At 34.4% G+C, this 19294-nt stretch overlaps 1 protein-coding gene across 2 annotated transcripts in view; it reads right to left on the bottom strand.

The window, feature by feature from the left end:
* NCAM2 (neural cell adhesion molecule 2) overlaps positions 1 to 19294 on the bottom strand; it is a 526095-nt gene that overhangs the window by 48920 nt on the left and 457881 nt on the right. For both annotated transcript variants that reach the window (XM_086675772.1, XM_086675773.1), the window contains exons 13-14: positions 13415 to 13534; positions 9426 to 9547 (exon numbers count right to left, since the gene is read on the bottom strand). In XM_086675772.1, the coding sequence (XP_086531898.1) occupies positions 9426 to 9547; positions 13415 to 13534 (242 nt within the window). The remainder of the gene's footprint in view (positions 1 to 9425; positions 9548 to 13414; positions 13535 to 19294) is intronic.

Here is a 19294-nt window from a genome sequence, read left to right as displayed (position 1 = left end):
CATAGTATAACAACATATAAGAAAAATTATTACCTGTTAAAAATGTTACTAGCATCAGAAAAAAAATGTTATGCTCCCCTTGAACATTCTACACTTAAATCCTGATTCTTTTTCTAAAATAAATGCTTTAAATAACATATTTCAATTACCCTTTATTTTAAATATATACTATGATTATAATTAACACAGAAAGAGTTCATATATATATAATTTAATGAATTATATATAAAGATTATATATATGTAAAGAGTATATATATATGTATATGTATATATATATAATGTAATGAATTAAACAATTTTAAACAATGTTAACATTTGGTGTGCCATGTTAACCATTTAAACACTGGCAAGTTCCTTAACTTCTTTGCTTTATTTCTCTCATACCTATTACAGAATAATAGTAATCAGCTGCCTTTGTCAGCTTTCATATGGGAGCAGTGAGGAAAATCAAGTACTTTGGATAGTACAGGGCCTTAGGGATCATAAGCACTTAACTAATGACAGCTATTATTAAGGAGAACCTATTTTCATAATAACTGTATGAAAATAAAATAATATTTTTCTACAATGATGTCTTTAATAAATCATTACTGCAATTGTAAACTTGAATTTCCCAGAGACATGATTGTAAGTAAATTAGAGCCTGGCCATATTAATAGATAGGTAGATAGATAGATAGATGATAAATAGATAGATAGATAGATAGATAGATAGATAGATGGTACATAAATGACATGTAGAAAATATTATATCTTTTTAACCTCAGAGACAAGCTCAGTATTACTTTATGTTGGGCCAATATTTTACAATGTGTCTTTAACAATAAAGCATAACAATGTTTCCCGCATTTATGATGAAAAATGAGGATTTATGCTCCAAAATCAAGTTAAATGCATGACTGCATTAAACTGATGGACTACAAACATGAATTATCCATTCAAATGAGACAAGAAGACATTATTATTTTGATGCCATACAATGATTCTATTTTCCTACTTAATTATTTTTGGTTACATAGAAGTTTTTTTTATTTTTTTTATTTTGCACCACCTATTACAAAGCCTATTTTGATATCTCTTCTAAAACTAAAGATACTAACATCCCTAATGAAGCCATGGGTTTCAGGAAAGCACCTAAAAGTTTAGGATAAACAAGAAGCATTACCTTTGCTTTTGAAACTTATCAATGGATTAAGTTTATATATTGTTTTCCAGTACTATTTAAGGTATTATGAGATGTACTGAAAAGGCATTGGAAAACCGAATAGTTTGGGCCAGGATATTTGTAAATTAGAAGTCACTAAATGACCAGTAAGGCTAAGAAAAGAAGTAAGGTGTGTGCTTTTGAAATGCTTAGGACAGCTGTACCAAATAGCCATGATTTTCCCAACACCTTTCAATTCATTCATCAATTGTTCATTCAGCCTTTATTGGGGAGTGGGGCTATACTAGAACTATGAACACAATAGTGAAAAAGACATATACAATACCCTCACCTTGGAGTTTACAAGCCAGTCCAAAATAAAGACATGAGCTCTTTGAAAGACCAAGGATGCTCTGGGAGCATTAAAGAGGGAAATTCAATAGAGTACAGGGACTAGGAATGTCTCCTCTGGGGAAGTGATGTCACCCTCAATGGAAATAACAAACTCCAGTGCCATTTTTCATTTGTCTTAACCTACTTAATAAAAAGAAGCGATCTTCTTTCACAGAAGTATAGATGCAAAAATAAACACAATGACTGAAAATCTCAGAAAGATGCACAACCACTGAGAGATATAAAAATGTACACTATAGGTTCATTATTTTCAGTAAATGTAAAAACACTGTATTGACCAAAAACCTAAAGCTAAAAACATTTATTCAAAAATAATTTTAGATGATATTATACATATATGTGCATATACATATACATCCATACATAGACACAATAAAATCTATATAACGTAAAAATCTGATTATTCTACACTGTATATAGGAAGGAGGGGGTGAGAAGCAAGTGAACTGAAAGGTTAGATAAAGACAAGAGGTATACAAAGGAGTAGAGAGTTTCCCCTATAGCCTTCATTTTATTCCAATAAATTCCATAAATTCTATGTAACTATTTTTATTCTCATCTTGGTGAGAATGAATATTTTTGTGAAGATTCAGAATCAAGTTTTGCTTTGAATCTTAGTGGAGATGTGGATTACCCAGGATAAAATTTATTCTTCAGAGGGATGGATAGACTTCATGTCCTTCACATAATCCTCAAAAAGCCTATTTCTGGGAATTGAGAATTTGAAGTGAAACTTCCTGACAAGCACAAGACATGCAGATAGTCTCTTTTGAATTACCCATCATTTAACTCTTAATTGTTGAAGCCCTTAGCATGATAAATTAAAAGCCCCTCCATCACTTTAGATAGTTGGACTGATGGCATAAGGAACCAAAGGGAGTTCTAATATTTCCCCCAATTTAAGTCAATTTCATTTTCCATTCAACATTAGACAAGGAGGCTTTTTAATCCTCTAATTGCTATTCCCAGGGAATAGGAAAAAAATTAAAGTGGGTGTTACCAAATACTCCCCTAGGTATCAAAATCTCAATTATCCATTTGTGGAGTGCCTAATTTACAGAATTTAAATGCCTAGGGAATAATTTAGGATAATCTAGTTGCAAAATGTTCCCCTAGGTAACTTAATGAGATGATTTGCTGAATAGGGCTATTATTAATAAGCCAATTAAATGTTGAAGGGCAGCTACTGAAAGAAAAATGGTCATTTTGTTTTGATATAGCTTCTCTTAAGCAATCTTTTTTTTTTCTTTTTTTTCAGAAAATAGATAGGGCCAAATGACAGTTAAGAGCTTTTTTTAATAGTTATTTTAAAATCGGGGCGCCTGGGTGGCTCAGTCGGTTGAGTGTCCGACTTCAGCTCAGGTCATGATCTCACGGTCCGTGAGTTCGAGCCCCGCGTCGGGCTCTGGGCTGATGGCCCAGAGCCTGGAGCCTGCTTCCAATTCTGTGTCTCTCTTTCTCTCTGCTCCTTCCCCGTTCATGCTCTGTCTCTCTCTGTCTCAAAAATAAATAAACGTTAAAAAAAAAATTAAAATCGTAATATCAGCATACAGGGAAATATTTGCCATCACTGTATGGAGAGGAGAAAGAACTGAGAAGAGATAAAAGAGGGTTTTTTTTGTTTGTTTGTTTGTTTGTTTTTTTTTTTTTGTTTTTTGTTTTTTTTTTTTTTGTACAGGACTCCTGACTGCTTTTATTTATAACAAGAAGTAATTCACTCATCCTTTTTGAAGTCTCAGGAAATATATGGGCAACATCATCTTAAATGAAAACTGAAAACTAAATAAATATAATAACAGAGGACAATAGAGGAGGTGAGCTTATACTAACTAGATTGATTTTAAGGTTCTTGTGACTCCCATGTGTTATGCTTTAAGATTTTCTGTTTGCATATAAGGTAGTTTCTGGTTCCTGGATTTCCTGGTAGCAATGATTCAGCTATTCAATACTTATATGACTTTACAAAGGGCCCCAGAATTCTCTACAGTTCCGTTCATTACTCTGAATATGAGAGAAGTGATTTAGCAATCATACACACACACACACACACACACACACACACACGCGCGCGCGTGCATGCACACATACACCCCAATGTGATTTGAAAAGATACAAAATTTGGAGAGTTTTAGTAAAGTTTCAAATTCTACTTTCTTTCCTTTTAATTGAAGTATAATAGGCTCAGATTGTAATTTCTCGGAGTGCCTGGGTGGCTCATTGGGTTAAGTGACCTATTTCGGCTGAGGTCATGATCTCGCGGTTCATGAGTTAAGCCCCACATTGGGCTCTGTGCTGACAGCTTGGAGCCTGATTTGGATTCTGTGTCTCCTTCTCTCTCTGCCCACCTTCAACCCACTCACTCTCTGCCTCTGTGTCTCTCTCAAAAATAAATATTTTAAAAATTCCAATTTTTCTTTTCTATTATCCTAACTGATTCAAATTGCCTTTGTTTCATGTCTTAAAGCTTGATAAAATTTTGTAAACTGGACCCTACTACTTAATCTATTGCTAGTCTCCATGACCCATGTGTTTCTTTGGGGAAAACTAAAATCTGATTTTCTTATTCATCACCTTCTGTGTTCTCATAACCCATAAAAATTCACCCAGTGCAAGTTTTTTTTTTCTCTTGCATCCATTGTTTCTCATATTTATTAATCTAGTTATATAATTACTTAAAATTGTTCAACAGAGTCTTATTTACTCATTGATTCATTGATGCATTTATTCATTCAGGTAACAAGTAGTCTTTTTGAAGTTATCAATATGAGGATGAATAAAACCCATCCTCTTCACTAGCAGCAAAGAAAAATTATCAAAAAGCTTAGGACTCTTTAATGCCCATAGTTATTATTTGAAAATATTTCAAACTTATACTGATGGTTTTAAATAAATTTCAGAGTACTCACCTAAACATAAGTTAATCATAAATTCTTAATATTATTGATAATTAATCAGAAAATAAGTTATCTCAACAACAAGAATTCAATTTTACTTTTTTTTTTTTTATTTTAAGACCTTTTTCAAAATTATCTTTTCCTGTCTATGGCCATTGAGATACAACCTTCCAGACTCCAAATAGCTTAAGAAGGTCAATTAAGACTCAGAAACATATGCTAGAGCACTGTTGCTAGTCCCTAAAGTAACTTCTTCACAATTGATTTTAAGCAACCAATTTTCTTTAGCCCTTCTTAGCTCAGGAAATTTATTTAATGTGAACACTAAGTGATAGTTATGATTCCATAGCTATAATCAAATTAGGAAGAAAACAGTGAAAAACTCATGGAAGCATGTAAAAAACTATTTATTAAATTATATGGAGTTACATTGACTCTACAAAATAGATGTAAAATATTCTGTACATAAGGTAGTAACTTCTTTCATTTTTCCAAACACATTATGAGATTAATAAGCTTGTCTTTATTCTCCAAATACATGGTTTAATCCTACTGACTTACTGTTAGAGACATTAATTTTCCCAAAGAATCCACAGAGACATATAATTCTGCTTTTACCACTCTAGTTCTATTCTAATAAATTCTGTCTTCTTAATGAGTAATTGAACAAAGCCATGTGCTCTATCTACTATATGATAACATAGAATAGTATGTGTTTCCTCATCTACATTAAGTTACACATTCTCTACATTAGGATATGACTTGACTTGTCCTCATCCCCATGAAATGCAGCTTCAATAATTATATTCAGTGTTTGCCAGAAATCAACACTCGATCTTGTTGTTTCTAGATTATAAAACATCTAGTCCCATGCACATGGGGAGTTGAAAGATAATGTCTAACAAGCAGTCAAGTGAAAAATCCTTATGATGTTGCTTACTTTCTAAATTCCACTATTTGGTTTCCATAGAGGTTATCCAATTAAAGCATGCACTGCATATGGATATATAATTTTTCAAGTTATTCAACTGCAGTTTAGTCCACTGTGGAATGCATGGAGTTTGACAAACAAATAGATGAAGTGGCTTGGAATCATACAAAGAGAACAGATGATTAAAAACCTTTCTGAAATCGTTACTATTTCAATACAAGTGCAAATACCAAGGCAAATACTGCTACAAATATCTAGCCACCAAATCTTGAACATGCAAGTTTTTAAATGTGAAGAAGTAATCTGTTGAGAAAGAAAGTGTGGAGAAAACTATTCCTTCCTAAAATCTGCTATTGTTTGGCTATAGTAACATAATCTACATTGAATTATGGAATTTCCTACTGGACCTGTAAAGCTTGAAGTTTATAGGATGGAGAAGGAAGAAGAGGAAGGAAAAAAAAAAAGTAGAAATATGGAAGCTATTTCAATGTGTGGGAGTAGAAAGCATAACCATAAATGATATGGAAAAGGGAAAGTAGATCAGAATGGCTGTACTTTGGAGGCACAGAGTTGGCTAACTGAAGTGAGATGGGACAGTGTCTGAGGGGCTGATATAATCTCCATAGGCAGATTCTAATTCAACCCTTAGTGCCACAGAACTCTTCAGATTATAAAGTCTTATGTTCTGATATCTGTTCCCCATGCCCATCAAGTTATCCACATTCTGTAAGGTTCAGTTTGCCCATTAAAAAGTAATAAAAAGTATTACTTTAGTTTTTGGTGCAGTCGACACACAATGTTATATGCATCTCAGGCGTTCAATCAACATAGTGATTCAACAAGTTTATACATTATGCTATGCTCACTGCAGATATAACTACCATCTTCCCAGACACGTCACATCTCTATTACAATATCATTGACTATTCCTTATAGTGTGTCTTTTAGACCGGTGACTTAGTCATTCCATAACTGTGTTTCCCACTTCCCTTCACTTTATTAGTGGTGTGTATATATATATATATATAATATATATATATATGTGTGTGTTTATATATATATTATTTATATATATATATTTATATATATAATATATATGTGTGTATATATATTATTTATATATATATATTATTTATAAATAAACAAATAAATAAAAATAGATATTCAAGTGTGAGAAATGCCATCCTTGAAACACAAAGGGATGGAGAGGAATTACTTTTATAAATCTTGCCATAGGAGCCTAAAATTCAACAGAATTTGCTCAAACAGTGTTCCATCCTAAAGCACTAGTAAGTCTGATAACACAGTCATTGATTATCAGTCAATGGTAGCTATGTTTTAATTATGCAACCAATTATTTTCATTATGATATTTAAAAACAAACCCTCTAGCACTTTTTCAAAGTTAGAAAGGGCTGGGGATTGGAAAGAGGAGGGGTATGGCAAGACAGAAGTAAGATGGAATTGAGAAGGGACTGAAACCTTCTTTTCCTGGTAGGGTAAAAAATGATATTTAGTAAATAGCAGAAACAGGGCTTTGCTACTATTAGTTTTGGAGGGGGAGAGAAGGGAAAAAGAATTGAAGGTACAAATTTATTGAAAATCAAATTCGCGTTCCAATTCTAACCTGCTCTAGGGAACATTTTTGGTTTCAATAATGATCGGGGACACAACTGGCAATATAAAGAGTGGGGGCAAGGATACTAAACATTCTGTAATGGGAGGTAGATATCTGGATGGCCCACTATTCTACTACTCAAAATGCCAATACTGTGTCTTTTGAGATACACAGGAGTCATGACAGGTAACCATTGTTATGAACTGAATTGTGTTCCCCCCACAAATTTATATGTTAAATCCCTAACCTCCAACGTGACTTTGTTAGGAGATGTAGCTTTAAACGTTTTTTTAACGGTTAGTCATTTTTAGGAGACAGAGACAGAGTGTGAGTGGGGGAGGGGCACAGAGAGAGTGAGATACGGAATCTGAAGCAGGCTCCAGACTCTGAGCTGTCAGAACAGAGCCCGACATGGGGCTCGAACTTGTGGACTGCGAGATGATGACCTGAGCCAAACCGACTTGGATTGGACACTTAACCAACTTAGACACTTAACCGACTGAGCCACCCAGGCGCCCCCTCCAATATCCAACTCTTCAGAAAGGATATGTCAAACTTCACCTTTAGGTAAAAATTACATTTATAGAAAATATGTTAGACATATTTTTATAACTCCTTATTACATCTCAATGTTCACCATGGAATTTTATTGGGATTACCTACAAATTCTTATTATCCACCTTTATTTTATGCCATAAATTCTTCAGGGTCCAATTGCGGGCCACAATCTGCATGTGAGGTCTATTCTCCCAGTCCAATTCATGAATTCTGTTCAGGCCTATGACGCATAGAGACTCTTTCCCTTCCAAAGAGTTTCCAGATGGTCAAATAAGAATGGCCATGAAACCTGGCTTGAGTAGCATGAAACAATCAAATTCATAGAAAGACTGGTGAGCCATTCAGAGCTATTTTAGGGTAGAGGCATGAAGCCTTCATAGACAATTAACCACAAAACACCCACAGCTGCTCATCATTCCCAGCATGAAACCTGCAACAAAGAGGGGTCCTGGCTATTAATCTTAAATTTAAAGGCTGATGTCTAAAATTAATTACTTAAATATGTTTTTCAAAATCAAACTCCTTTTTTACCTAACCTTTAAAACTTAGATATTTGAGTGCTCGCTTCGGCAGCACATATACTAAAACTTAGATATTTGAATTAAAAAGACTATTAAATTTAGAAAATTATGAATTTGTGGGAAAATAGTTAAGATTCATCAATATACTATTAAGGAGCAATTACTTAAAAGACTATAATAAGCTAGGGAAGTATTAAAATAAGCGTCCAGTAAACATAAACATAAAATTGACACTGCATTATAGGGATCATCATAAATGTTAATAAACTTCACAAAATTTAATTTAAAATTGTGTTTCACTTTTTTTTTTTAATTTTTTTTAACGTTTATTTATTTTTGAGACAGAGAGAGACAGAGCATGAACGGGGAAGGGGCAGAGAGAGAGGGAGACACAGAATCAGAAGCAGGCTCAAGGCTCTGAGCCATCAGCCCAGAGCCCGATGCGGGGCTCGAACTCACGGACCGCGACCTGAGCTGAATTCGGACACTTAACCGACTGAGCCACCCAGGCGCCCCTGTTTCACTTTTAACATATTCCACAGCAGACACAAATAATGAATGGTACTTATGGCAAAGTTGTTAAGAGAAGTCACTTTTAGTGGCCTTTGGTATAATTTTCAGCCAAAGGCAAAGTCCATTGGGCTACTTTCTTTACCATTCTGCAACCAGAAGATGTTCTTTATCTCCTACACATCTAAGTCCCGTGACAGGTCTTAGCTGTCCAAGATCCCATTTTAGCTAGTGTTATTAAACTTGAAAAAAAAAACAAAAAAACAAACCTTCTTCCTCAAGCTCAATGTGGCCATACTTTGTTAAATGTTGATTACGGTTAATTTGTTTTTTTAATGAAATGATTAATACCAAACAATTAAGGTATTATTTAAGGCATTAATAACTTAATTCATAAAAAATAAAGAAAATAAAGTAAGTATTTTGATACAATAGCTAAATAATTACCTACAATAACTAAAATTCAGAACAGGGGCTTAGCTTGAAGTTACTAATATCAAACAGAATGGAAAATGAAAATATCCTGCTAAACTTGTCAGAAAAACAAGGGGAAAATGTTACTTCATTTCTCAAATGTTGCAAAGTTTAAAAATCACAAGATTTATACCATGTCATTATTCTGATGATGAATGATGTGATTTTACCCAAGAAAAGGCAAGTATTTCACAATTTACAATGATGAATTTCAGCAATGGACAATTAGCAGTCGAATTCCTATGAGAACTGTTTATTATTGTTACTTAATGTGCATTCTCGCCCAATATGTCAATGAATCGAATGCAAATTTAATGCAATTTGAAAACATCTTACAAACGATAATAAAAAAGGTACTTACACTTCTATATTTTACAATGTATTCCAAAATAGGAGCCCCTCCATCATCTTGTTTGGTGATACTGAGTTTAAAGCTCTTCCCACTGCTTGGCTGCCCATGTATGGATGGAGGACTTGGTTCACCTAAATAAACAATACAACATCCTTGATTTTTACACACATCTCAGAAACCTAGATAAACTGAATTTCAATGAAGAGAACACTGTCATGTAAAAAAAAAATGATTTTAACCTGAATTTACCATTTTTCATTTGCCCTTTGTTGTAATAAAACCCTGATCCTTTCTCCCCACCCAAGAAACAGCAACATTCACAAATCTAGAAGTGACATGACAAAATCGTGATACCTGAGAACCAAAATATTATTTATATTGATGTGCAAATGTTCTGAGAATAGTATTGCATTATACAAGCATAAGCTTTATTTCTCATGGTCTTAACAGTGCACAATACTATTAATGTAATTTTGGCAACTATTTTGTATATATGTATTACTATAAACATATGAAGTTATCAAACTATATAGGATATACACTTACCAGGAAAGATAATAGTTTAGCTATTATTTATCTGCTTTAATGAGTATTTTTTTAACGAGATACAGATTTGAATACAGAAATTTTATAGTATCCAATCAATAGACACGTGTTCCATCCAATATACATATTTTTTCTTCTGACTTCACGAATATACTTGCCTTTCATGTTTCTTCCCATGGAGGTGGTCTTATAACAAAGATGCTTGTATGTTTAATATGAACAGGATCTACTGAAATATAAAAGTTTTCTATACGAAGGATGCCATCACTGCTTGGTAATTTGGAATGGGAACTCCTTGCTACGTGTCACTTATGTGATGTCCTTTGGCAACACTGGCATCCTCTTCCCCTATTTCTTCCAATTCCTTATAGATATGAATATAGTAATACGGAGGAACCTTCACGGGGCATGCTTTCGTTTTCAAGGTTACACAGACTTGTAGTACTGGTCTAGTCAGAGGAATGTCAAGACAAACTAAACAGAATACAGTGAAGATGATTTAATGCCTCCAAACATGGAGAATCTAGTTTTATTCTCAGCAGCTTATCTTTTTTTGATATGGTGTTTATAACCTTATGTAGTGAGTAGTTCATTTGAGAAAAGTCATATCGTTAAGGAAATATGCCAGTTGGGTGTGCTGACATACAAGTAAATGATAAATAAATGATAAGTAAATGATAAAATAGTCTTTAGTAGGGTCATATAGAAACAAAGCAAATAGATGAATTTTGGAGTGATTCTTCATTAAAATAAATTAAATTAGTGTGCATATATTAAGACATGACATGATTTGTATTCAATGTATTTTCAATAAAGGAATTAAAATGTCTGTAAAAAGCAGTACAATAATTTCTTTAAAAGACTTAATAAGAGATTATGGGAAAACCTAAATATTATAAAATGGATTTTATACTTGGTTGGTTTAGTATAATTTCTAAATTGAATTTTAGAACATTTGTGTTGTACAGTATAAATTTAATAATATTGTAATCATATTATTTTAATAACAGCATTTTGAGATAATAATTATATAGCAGAAACTGCATTTTCAGTTAACATATGTATTTAAAATATTTATGTCTATATATAACCTTTACAATATACTAAATTTGTGGGGCGCCTGGGTAGCTCAGTCGATTAAGGATCTGACTTGGGCTCAGGTCATGATCTCGTAATTCCTGATTTCAAGCTCCATGATGGGCTCTGTGCTGACAGTTCAGAGCCTGGAGCTTGCTTCTGATTCTGTGTCTCCCTCTCTCTCTGCCCCTGCTGTTCTCGCGCGCTCTCTCTCTCTCTCTCTCTCAAAAATAATAAATAAACATTTAAAAAATTAAAAAAAAAACCCAATATACTAAATTTGTGATTCCATTACAGTTGCTACTTCCTTTGAAAGGAAAATAAAGTTCAGAACAAACGTAATGTCTATCAGAAAGGAATTGATTAAAATAATGGTTTCTATCAGCAATTACAGTGGAATGTTTATGCAAAAGTAATAATATAAATAACAATCAAGAAGTAATAATGGATAATTATGACACATTAAGTACTTTGTATATAATATCATCTTTTTTATTTTTTATTTTTATTTTTTTAATTTTTGAAAGAGAGAGAAGCAGAGTGCGAGTGGGGAAGGGGGAGGAGCAGAGAGAGAGGGAGACACAGAATCCGAAGCAGGCTTCAGGCTTTGCACAGAATCTATGCAAGGCTCGAACTCACAAGCTGTGAGATCACGACCTGAGCTGAAGTCGGTTGCCCAACTGACTGAGCCACCCAGGTGCCCCGCATATATCATCTTATTTAAACTTCAAAAAAATCTTGAGAAGCAGATAAAATACATGGGTATTATCAAATAAAACTAAGACCTGACCCTTAAAGTCTCAACGTCTAGGACAGAGGTCTGCAAGTCAACAGCAGGACATTAAGAGATTAGAAGCATCGTAATTTTTAAAGAAGAGATAAAAAAAATAAAAAAGGGTAAAAGAGTAGAGTTTTATGGGTGAAACAACAAGGATGGTGTTCTATGAGTGAAGGGTAGTGTGCCTAGTTAAAAGAGGAGAAAACATTGGAGAGGTTAGCCAAGGTCTCACTGGCCGTGCCTTGTTTGGGGATTGATGTGCAGTGACCTGGAGAGAGGAATCAAGAGAGAATGCACAGTACTTTGGAAAGAGAAAACAGTATGACCAAACTCAAGTTCCATCTACTGATGCAGATGGCACTGTGGCCACAGAGGAAGGAGGTATGAGGAGGTCAGGCAGGCAGATGTGTGTGTGGACAGAAGGTGCAAAGGTGAAGGTTGGTGTTAAGGATTATAGGTAGAGAAGGGATAGATCTGTTTATATTTGTGTAAAGTCACTCCAGAATTATTTTGGTTTGAAAATATGATTGTGAGTCAAGATGTATCAGCAGTCATTCTGGGGAGAAAATAACGAGGGGCTGAAAAAAGACATAGGCATCAGACATGGAGAAAAGAGAAGGCATCTGACAGATTTTATGAGAACCAAGAGTTGGTCACAAATAAGGGCAAGATAATTTATTGTGGCCAATTTGACTGTCCTAGTAGGTGTATATAACAAGCAGGGTGATGCATGGATTTTATAACAGTGTTTGGGGGCGCCTGGGTGGCGCAGTCGGTTAAGCGTCCGACTTCAGCCAGGTCACGATCTCGCGGTCCGTGAGTTCGAGCCCCGCATCAGGCTCTGGGCTGATGGCTCGGAGCCTGGAGCCTGCTTCCGATTCTGTGTCTCCCTCTCTCTCTGCCCCTCCCCCGTTCATGCTCTGTCTCTCTCTGTCCCAAAAATAAATAAACGTTAAAAAAAAAAAAAATTTATAACAGTGTTTGTTGAGTCACAGTCAAATTTTCTCACATTTTCAAATAATTTATTCAACATAAAGGAAACAGAAGTCTCTGCAAATTTACCTTAACTTTGTATAATTCAACTGATTTACAACACCCCAAAACAGGATAATAGTAGGAACAAGGCTACAATAGCTAGTCTTCTGTAGTCACCATGGCAATGAACTTATTTAATGGTGCCTCTTTCTCACAGTTAGGGCCTATATAATTTATGGGATAAAGGCAATGGTCATGTCTCATCAAAAGAATAGAATATTGAACATGTTACATAGCCACTGTTTTTGCTTTCTCACAGACTATAGACTAAACCTTACAATCTAATTAATCAGACAGCAAATGAATAGGACACGTTGCTGATGGGGACAATTTCCCAAGAGTAGTTTCGCTGTATTTATTGTAGTACACCTTTTCTTTTTTGCCTTGTTCCAGAGCAAAGTTATTTTTATAAATCTTAGATGCCACCATTTTCAGAAACCACTTCAACAAAGACATAATTCACTCCCCCAGAGTATTGAAACACCTCCATGAATTTTAAAATCCCTTAAATTTGCAAGTGAAGAGAAAGGCAACAGAGAGCAAAACAGAGATGATTACTTACGAACTGGTAATGTCTGGAAGATTTCTACTTTACTGTAGTCTCCTTGCCCTTTTCCATTTACTGCTGCAACCCTGACTTCATAAGTTGTATTTGGTTCCAGGTTGCTCAAAACAACCATTGCTAGAGGAGGAAAAAAAAACAAACAATACAAATATATATGGATGTAAATATGTACATGTACATATATATATATATATATATATGCTTAATAATTTTTAGTAAGTAAATGAATAATTTCATTGTAAATCTTTCCAAAAAATACTTGAAAAAATAGGAAATACAAATAAGAAATGATTTGTGAATAGTCCCCTTCTTCACCTCTATTTGAGCTTCCCCTTATGATACTTACACTCGACAATATATTCAAGAAATAAGAATGATATAAATAAAACATCCTTACTCTGTGCATCCCAAATAATTTATCTACTTTAAATGGATTGTTTTTATGGAACTTTATGGAGATATGGAATTCAATAGACAGAACTCTGGCCTCCGGTATAAGGTGTTTCACTCATGTCTGAAGAGTGTCACAAAGCTGACTCTACCACCAAAGTAGATCATTTATTTGATAATCTCAAATCAAATTAAATTAGTTTTAATGCTGGTTTGAAGGTTGTCTCCTCCTGTATTTTTTTCTGAGTTTCTTCTCAATGCTATACTTTATTAGACTTGGATTCAACATGACACCAAGAAGAGAGAATCTGAAAAAGTACAGGAATGTAAATGCTATCAGAAACATCTCCTGGGTCATGTCAACCTCTTCAATTTGCCAAAAAAAAAAAAAAAAAATCTGGGTACAATTGCGGTTTTCAAAATCTCATATTTTTACAAATTCCTCCGATGAAGCCAACAAAATCCCATAGATGCCTCTATCCTTACTGCTTCCACTAATGAGTGCAAACATTTACTAGTGGAAGTGGCAAAGCCTTGATAAACAATCAAAAGGAAATTATGTCTGGCATACATAATAAATGAAGTGACCAATTCATAATAGAAGATATAATCGATCATAAAATAAAAGTTTCATAAAAGGATATTTGTAGAGATATTGCTTTATATGAACCATGACTGAAGATGGTATACATTCAATAAATTACCATATAACTTATTAGCATATTTTTGAAAACTAATTCCATTATAATACAGATTCTTTAGGTAATATTTTTTATTCTACATTATATGAATGTACATCATGAATCTGTTTTGATACTTCCTTTTGTTTCATTATTTTCCCCAATATTCATTATCATGACATCTCTTTAGCTTTTTGATTATAATTATTGAAATCTTCATTGAATTATTTATTAAACTACAGAAAAGAAAAAAGTTTCTGAATGCACATTAAAGATGTTTTTTTCTAAAATACAGAATTTAAAAAGTATAAAAAATTATATATATATTTTTTACACGTATCTGATATATATCAGACACCTATTAATGGAAAAAAAAAAACATTCCAGATATCAACCAGACCTTATTTAATGTAGTACAGATGTTCTAAAACCAGCAAAAAGATGTATTCCCAATCAGCAAAATTTACATTTGTATTTCTCAATTTCTCTACCTTGTAAAAAAACTGAACTTGTTTTTGAGAGTGCATTGCCTTGTCAAAGACTCAGATTATAATATTCGGTGTCAAAGTCAAGGGAGGCCTTGTGGGAAAACACTGATGGTCAGGGATATCCAACTAATTAGAAGTTACAAGATTAAATGGGAAAACCAAGACCAAGGTTTGAATCCAACTGTTGCTGACAAAGTAACAATCTGTGAGCTTTTCAGGAAACCCAAATCCAGTTGATTAGTGACCTGGAATCAAGGTGTATATAATATTAGTCTGAGGGGAAAAATAGTTGTAACTGAGAGATTAGTGGTTTAGGTCATGCAGACTATGGAGGGAATCAAATTAAAAGTTAGAAAGCCAAGATCCTGAGACAGTGGAAACCTACCGTCCTTGAGAGAAAGTTTCTGTTCAAGGTCAGTATAATAAGGAACTCAAGAGTTTAAAAGTTGTCACATCTTGTCAATTTTTCCAGTAAATAAATATAACCAATTTGAAACCAATGTGAACTAGGCTTACTGTTCTGCAGAGATTTTTAAAGCTTTATGAAAGTGTATTTGTTCCTCAGGGCTTGTAACAAAATGCTTAGGCCCTTGGGCAGTCAGTATTGTCATGGACCAGTCAGTGTTCAATGTGATATTAGGGAGGAGCCAGTGTTTGATTATCCTTTACTTTACCTTTATGGTGAACGACTTGGGGTAGCATGGGGACATGTAAGACGCATGCAGGTATTAGTCTGACTACAAAAACCTTTGCAAGAAGACACTATTGTGATGCATGCTTTAAAATCATGAAAAAAGTCATTTGTTTCTGAGCCTCATTCCACCAGACTGAGATTCCACCAATTCCTAGGGCTGAGTTAGTCTCCCAGCTTATAAAGGAAGACATTTTTAGTGGATGTCATAGAAACAAAAGTATAAAGATAAACTGAAAGAAGGTATAGATAAAATAATTTGTGACCTGTAAAATCATCATCACTATGCATCAGTGATCTATGCAAATAGGGATATTATATGGAGACTGTGAGGTAATGAAAATAATGGATATTCCAAAGTTGTTCATCTTTGACTCTGTGTTTAATGGCAAAATAGTCTTATTTAGTCTCAGAGATACTTATAAATATTAATATTTACATAGGTATCTACATAGTATGCTACAAATGATATAGGAGAGATTGCTATAGACGTCTTTACTGCTGCAGACAACGTTGATATGTGCTATGCCTCTCCATATTTCTGCGATGTAAAGATGGAACCACTACCATCATTTTAAGATCACTGATAAACTGTAACTCAGCCGAGTAGGTGAGAACAATTAGTAATGTTTATGTTTGGTTGTTTGCCTTGACACAATTCAGCAAGAAAATCAACAGAATTTAAATCATACAATTTTAATTGTAAATAAAATTATCTGCAAATCAAAAGTGTGGAAATCAGACCGTTCCTTATTTTAGGTTAAAAGTAGATAACAATAGAGCTATTAAAGTATCAGAGCACATCACATGAAGGGAAAATCGAGGTTATTAGATTAAACAATGGAAACAACAACCCACCTCTCCCCCCAAAAAACCTCTACATTTTACTTGAATTATCTGAATATTTCTAGTCAAAGCTGTCTCTGGCCTGAACTGTCACCATTCTCCTCTGTTCACCATTTCACAGGGCATGTGAGGAGCTTTGAGTGTCCCTCTATCTCTACCAAAGGGGAAACTCATCTCTTTAATTACATTATAATCAATTCAGAATCAAGTCTCCCAAGTTTCCTCACAGTCTTCTGTTCTCCATGACAAGATTCTCCCCGGGGGGCCTGGGTGGCTCAATCTGTTGAGGTTGAGCATCAACTTCAGCTCAGGTCATGATCTCACAATTCCTAAGTTCAAGCCCTGCATTGGGCTTTCTGCTGTTAGCACAGAGCCCACTTTGAATCCTCTGCCCTCCTCTCTCTGCCTCTCCGCTGCTCAGGATTTCTTGCTCTCTTGTTCTGTCGATCTCCTTTCTCTCTCTCTCTCCAAAATGAATAAACATTAAACAAAAACAATTCTCCCCTTTGCTGACTGAGTTTCACAGCAGAGCAGTTTGCAGAGGAGAGAAGCAAAGAGGTTAAATGATGGCTGCACGGTTATTACAAGGCTGGGCTATAACACTCAAAGGTAAAATGGATGGCGGGGCTTCCTAGAGGGCCTTCAAAAATTATAGGGGAGAGTCACGGAAGTCAACCTATGGAAGCAAGTTTTAGAAAGTTTATATACAAGAAGAAGTCAGTCTGTTTTTGAGTTATGACTGTAAGGGTTTTGGTACAATAACCCTCATTATGAGGCGTATTAACATTGTGTGAACATAAAGATTATTGTGTGAAATAGAAAGAACTCCATAAATTGGGACCAATTTAAAGAGAGGGAACGGAAGAAAGTCAGGGGAGGCAAAGCCCGTATCTGTAATTTGACTTGCCTTTCTTAAATGAGAGGATATATACATTAAATCATCCACAATTTCCTGGCATATTACCAAACACAGGGTTTCTGAGTAGTCAAGGTAGAGCATGAAAGCAAACTACCACTTGAAAAATGAAAGGCTGCATACTCTATAATAGAGTCATACCTCAAATTATGAAGTTAGTTAATGGAAGACTTTCTTTCCCCAAATGTGCCCATACAGTAGAACAAAAGAACCACAGACTGAGGTGTGGGATGGGTTCTTTCCTTATAATTTGTTAGAAATTCAAACTTGAAAATTAGGTGAAAGTCGATCTAGATTACAAACCACTGAAAGTTCTCTAAGGACAAATGGCATAAATTAAGGTATTTTATAGTTATATTTAGTCAGCATGATTTGGAAATCATAATGTAATTCTTCTGAAAAGTATACACCACAATGAATTTTTCTTTGACATGGCAACAGGTATAGGTTCTATAAAGAATTTGGTTTGCCTCATTAATTTAATGTTGCTGCTTGACTTAAATATAATTGAGTTTCATAAATGACCATTTTGTCACCTGGGTATACATGCAAAAGTGCAGCAAATATTGAAGTGTACAGAAATAATGACATTTAAACTGGCAAATGAAGGAAAACAGAAACTAACATTATTTTTGCAAGTATGGGAATGGCATTGCTAGAGAGAAGAATCTGAAGTTTCATTTTCCCTTTAAGAAGGGAATCAATCAGACTTTATTAAAGGAAGTTGAATAAAGTCAAGTCTTTGTTTGTTCAGGTTATGTATTCTTGTAAATCCCATTCCTACAGCTGTCAACAGAACCAGAGGCTACAGACTATTTATGACCCTTGTGGCAAAATAAGTTACGTATTTGCAAACTAATTAGGCTGAGCCAAGTTCTAAAGTGAGATTAAATGTAGCCATGCTCTCTTTGCTCTCTTAAACCTCAGGCCTCTCCACGGCTTTTCCAGCCGGTCAGTGTAAGCAGATAAGGACTCCCTGGGTCTGGAACTGCTGTATCACCCACTGGAAATGCAACTTATTCAGGCTGTCATGAACTGTGAAACATGTCAGACAGCTATGAGAAACCACAAAGCTTAGCTAGGATGGGACTGATGTTTCAAAATTACACTTGCTGCTAATCTTCTCGGTTAAAACTGAAAATACAAAATCCCTTGAAGTTTCTCACCTAAGATTCAGCTTTTGTTCTCTAAACAATTAAAACAAGCCCAAAACCTTTTTTTCCCCTCTTTTTTTTTTTTTTTTTTGACAGAATTATCTGACTTTCTGTAAGAGTTTGCAGCAGGTTTAAATAAAAGTGTATTCTATCCATAATGTTGAATTTTTTTTTAATACTTTCACTCCAGTTATTCACTACATACCTACGAATGACTTGAGGAATTATTCCATTTACCAGTGCAAAGTGTGTCTTTAAGTCTTAAGTTTTAAGAAGTTTAGTTCAGTTGGATTTTCATTTGCTTTTAAAAAGTAAAATATGCAGGGCGCCTGGGTGGTTCAGTCGCTTAAGCATCCGAACCTTGGTTTCAGCTCAGGTCATGATCTGACAGTCTGAGGTTGAGCCCCACATCCAGCCCTGTGCTGACAGCACTGAGCCTGCTTGGGATTCTCTCTCTCTCTCCTTCTCTCTCCACCCCTCACCCACTCACGCATGTGTGCCCACTCTCTCTCTCTCTCTCCAAATAAATAAATAAACACTAAAAAAATAAAAAGTAAAATATGCATTTTTGCATAAATCATATTGTGTTTCAAGATTCCATTACTTACAAAAGAATATAATCTTATCTTTTTAAAAGTACCCAAAGACTTCAATGAATCATATTAATATATGACTTGCATGGATATATACTTTTATATATATATATATACAT

This window comes from Puma concolor, chromosome C2 (genome assembly GCF_028749965.1).
Source record: "Puma concolor isolate L17-30 chromosome C2, mPumCon1.1.hap2, whole genome shotgun sequence".
In the NCBI taxonomy this organism is placed as follows: Eukaryota; Metazoa; Chordata; class Mammalia; order Carnivora; family Felidae; genus Puma; species Puma concolor.
The sequence above is the reverse complement of the archived record's forward strand: the minus strand, read 5'-3'. Positions and strand labels throughout refer to the sequence as shown.